The sequence below is a fragment of the Agrilus planipennis genome, unplaced genomic scaffold (genome assembly GCF_000699045.2).
Source record: "Agrilus planipennis isolate EAB-ADULT unplaced genomic scaffold, Apla_2.0 scaffold466, whole genome shotgun sequence".
NCBI classification, from domain to species: Eukaryota; Metazoa; Arthropoda; class Insecta; order Coleoptera; family Buprestidae; genus Agrilus; species Agrilus planipennis.
The window spans coordinates 25558-29736 of record NW_020439359.1 but is presented as its reverse complement, the minus strand read 5'-3'; the positions used below and the strand labels follow the sequence as shown (position 1 = coordinate 29736).

At 35.4% G+C, this 4179-nt stretch overlaps 1 protein-coding gene across 1 annotated transcript; it reads left to right on the top strand.

The window, feature by feature from the left end:
- Positions 1-1768: 1768 nt before the first annotated feature.
- On the top strand, positions 1769-2596 carry LOC108743456. The gene has a single exon (XM_018479027.1). It carries the CDS (start codon positions 1769-1771, stop codon positions 2594-2596), a length of 828 nt encoding a protein of 275 aa, XP_018334529.1.
- Positions 2597-4179: the final 1583 nt, after the last annotated feature.

Genomic DNA, 4179 nt, shown 5'->3' with positions numbered 1-4179 from the left:
ACGATTTTCCTGCTTTTCCATTTTTACGAAAACCACAGAGGCGTCTTGTTCAGCGTGCTGTCAAACCTACACTAGCAAGGAGATCGGGCTGAAACTATAGCTACAAGCTATCCAAGGATGGTACTATAGAATGTCACCTCAAGGTAGGCCTAGTGGCGTCATCTCTTGGTTAGGCCGGAAACTTATCAATCCACCCTCGTATGCCGAGAGAAGCAAATTACCACAATAACTCGTAACACAACTTGGGTTTACATCTTTTGCGATTGTATATATTCCAATTCCTAATAAGTAAAAAACACATCGTTAACCACATTTTCACAAAACATTACAAATAATGTCTGATAATATTTCCTTTATTGAATACATTTCACAAGCCCAAAAGGAAGTTTAATCAGGATAGATAATTTCAGAAGGGAAAGTAGTTATAAATGAAGGCAAGTTAACAAATATGGTAATTCTCAAAATGAACTCGCACGATTCTGATACCAAAGAAATATTTAACATTTTTGGTCACAAAGATACAGTGTATATTCCCACAACTTTGACCTGAGTGCATTCCTAAACAAAGTTGAATAGGTTTTCAGTTATCTCGATTTGTTGTAGAAAGATTTATTTGGCAAAAAAGTACATGTCTGTTTGGAACCCGGCGTTTTCCGGGTGCGAAACATGGACAGTGGGAGCAATGGAAAAGAAAAGGTTAGAAGCGTTCGAATTGTGGTGTTATAGGCGAATGATGAGGATAACGTGGATAGAAAAGATTAGAAATGGAGAGGTATTAGAAAGAATAGGAGAACAGAGGACTCTATGGAAATCAATAAGAAATAGGCGAGATAGGTAGAGAAAGGTCTAGTCAGAGACGTATTAGAGGCAGAAACACGAGTTAGGAGGGGTAGCGGTAGACCTAGATTAGGTTACTGTTCGCATATAGTTAAGGATGTGGGTTGTTCCAGTTTTAGGGAAATGCGAAATTTAGCTTAGGATAGGAAAGATTGGAGGTACGTGTCCAACCAGTCTTAGGACTGACGACCTTATGATGATGATGAAGATGAATTCGCGACCTTTCACGGAAAAGCGATTACCTTCACTGTTCCCTAATCTACTACAGATCATACGAAATTAGCATAAATTTCACTTTTAATGGATTAAATGGTGCAGTTACTTGTGATACACTTTCGTTACTAAAATTCTGAATGTTTCTAATCAATTATAGGTATTTATACAACTAAAGTGAAACTTGCAATAACTTTCTCAACTTTTACAAAAATAAATTGACACAAATACGCCGAAGAAATTGACCTTTAAAAACTGAAAAAGGGCGCCCACTTTTCCCGACCGAAAAATTGAACGGTCAAGTCCATTGTCTGGGTTATTTTTGCCGTTGCTAATGAACCACCGAGATCGGCGCAAACCATGATTAATCCAAGCGTAGCATACGGTCTTATTTTGTTCTGACAAGTGAATGGAAAATTACTCGGCGTTTCTTAGTGCCTTTTTTGCCAAGTTTTTATCAGAAGTAAGCTCGAAAATCACTGGAACGTAAAGTAACGAGCGCATGTACTTACTCAGTTTAAGTGACATTTTTATGCCCCACCAGAAATTTTGTACCAGTAAAAATGCTGAGCCCAAAACGTAGTTATTTGGAATTGCTCGAAAATTAACCTTTCTACTCTACATTCTACAGTATTTAAACCCACGCATAAATCAATTCAAAGTTAGTGTAACGTCTGTTCTTACAATAATAGCACCATTGTTGATTTCCGCGCATAATATGGTGCTTTGGGGCAAAACTGCGGTTCTTCTTCTTGTTATCATCACGGTTGTTCAGTGCCATGAACGCATGGATAACGAAGCTAATGTGACGAGTGATCGAAGTGAATACAAAAGATCTCTTCCTCGTGATTGCGGTTCTAAGTATTCGGTCACTTGTTTGAAATTGGATGTCGTATCATGGGTGGAAAAGCTCAATGAAGAAGGAAATTACAATATTTTACCAGGAGTAGCAATCGTTAAAGAAAATGGAACCTCTACAACGAATACAGCAGAGTTAGTGTCAGATTTAGCCAGGGAGTTCCCCAAGGATCCTGACGCACGTTTAGATGCATTCCTTTTAAGAAAAGTATCGGATTTCATCAATAACCACTCGATCAAATTAAATTTCTTCGGGAACGATGTATCGGATGAAGGAGAAGAATCTGCCCGTAAAGGTGGAGGAACAGGATTAGGCGGATTGACAGGAACAGGAGGTGGTGGCGGAAAGAAAGGTGGCGGCATGGGGGGAGCCATTTTTGCTGCCGCTGCCATGATGAAAGGTACTTTGTTGGCTTTAGCCCTTGGTGCTCTTGCAGCTATCGCTGGAAAAGCTCTAATGACGGGTCTCATTTCTCTAATGCTGTCTGCCATCCTTGGTCTGAAATCACTTTCAGGGGGAGGTGGAAAGACAACTTACGAGGTAGTTGCTAAGCCTATTTATTCCCACGAAAACACCCATTCCTCGTCTCACGAGGACCATCACTCGCATGGCGGACATGGAGGATGGGGAAGAAGTTACGAAGTACCTTTGCCACTTGGGCTACGGCCGGAGTATAAACCTGCGTAAACTGTTTGTTTCTTCAACATTACACTCATTAGTGAAATTTTATTTATATTATTTATTAAGTTATTGTATATAAATGGATTTAATAAAATCGGTATTCGATGATTTTTCGATTTGATACTAGTGAAAATCCGCTGTAAGATGTGTAAAGATAGTACACATTGTAACCTTAGAATAGGGAACTTTGAATTCCTAGATTTGTGTCTTCGTACAATTTAATGCCAAGATCCGTAGATTTAGGTACTATAATAAACCTTTGTTACCCTAACTTTGTACAATTGTGTCTCCGCATTCAAACGAATTACTAATAAAAAACGTAACAGATAAGCAAATAAAAAGATGTTAACGTGTATTATACTATATATGTTCTCAACAGGTTTGATGAAGGAAAGTCATTAATAAAAACTATTAAAATATTCAAAACAGAGACTGGTAAAGGAATAAATAAACCGGTGATGCCGAATTAATTCTCTCCCGCAAGTAGTTTTGGTTAAAATATAGATAGTCGAATTCCCTCCTGGGTACTAGATAATTAAGTTAACAACTACTTACCAATTTTATTTATCGAAAATAAATATATATTTATAGTGCACTTTAGTACTTAGTAAATTAAAGATAAAATAATTTCAGAAAGAAAACACATCAGTTATGAAATATTTATTTATTTAATTTTAAAATGGTTTCCCACTACCTTAACAAATTCAATGTTTGGAAATTCGTGTGCATCTAGAAAAACTTTATTAGTTTTGTCTTGTTAACAATTTTTTAAAATTGTTTATATTAAGATTAATATGTGATGTGAGGCTGTATTATTTAAATAACTCTTTATGACTTTAAAGTGGCAATTAGCACTCAAGGTTGGAGGCAATTGATGTATAATTAGGAGGGAATTCGACATACCAAAAATTTGAACCCTAATTAAAAACAGGTATATGGGAGGGAACTAGGCATTATCCAAATAAACTGAAAAGGATGAGACCTTTTAGATAACATAACCGTGTAGCGTCCGTTTCTAATAGTAAGTATTATTAACGCGACACATAGACATTGGTGTTGATAATGCCCACATTAGAAATAGACGAAAACGTGGTAACTAGGATGAGTCTTCTTTTTAGTTTATTTATAAAAAAATATGATGAAACACATGTTCATATATTATGCGCAGGTGCTTCGTTTCTCCTGATTCATCGTCAGCTTAATTCTCAATAACAAATAATACATTCAAATACCCCTATACATATTTAACATAATATGTTAATTGTGATGTACATAATGGTCAATTTAATTATGCGTATTCACGTTTTCAACTTTTATAAATATAAATAAATAAATTATATTTACATTTCTGGAGGGTGTATACCAGTTGAATTGGTTTAAAATAAATAGAATATAAATTATACATTCATACTAACATACATACATACATAAATATATACATAAAAAATGTATACTGAAAGTTGAACTGTCACCCTCTAGATAGCTTACTAATAATAATGATTATAAGGCAATTTGATTGTGAATTGATTGAAAACTGATTGTTTAACATTAAAAGAAGCCTAATAGTTTAATTGTATTTCAGTATTTAC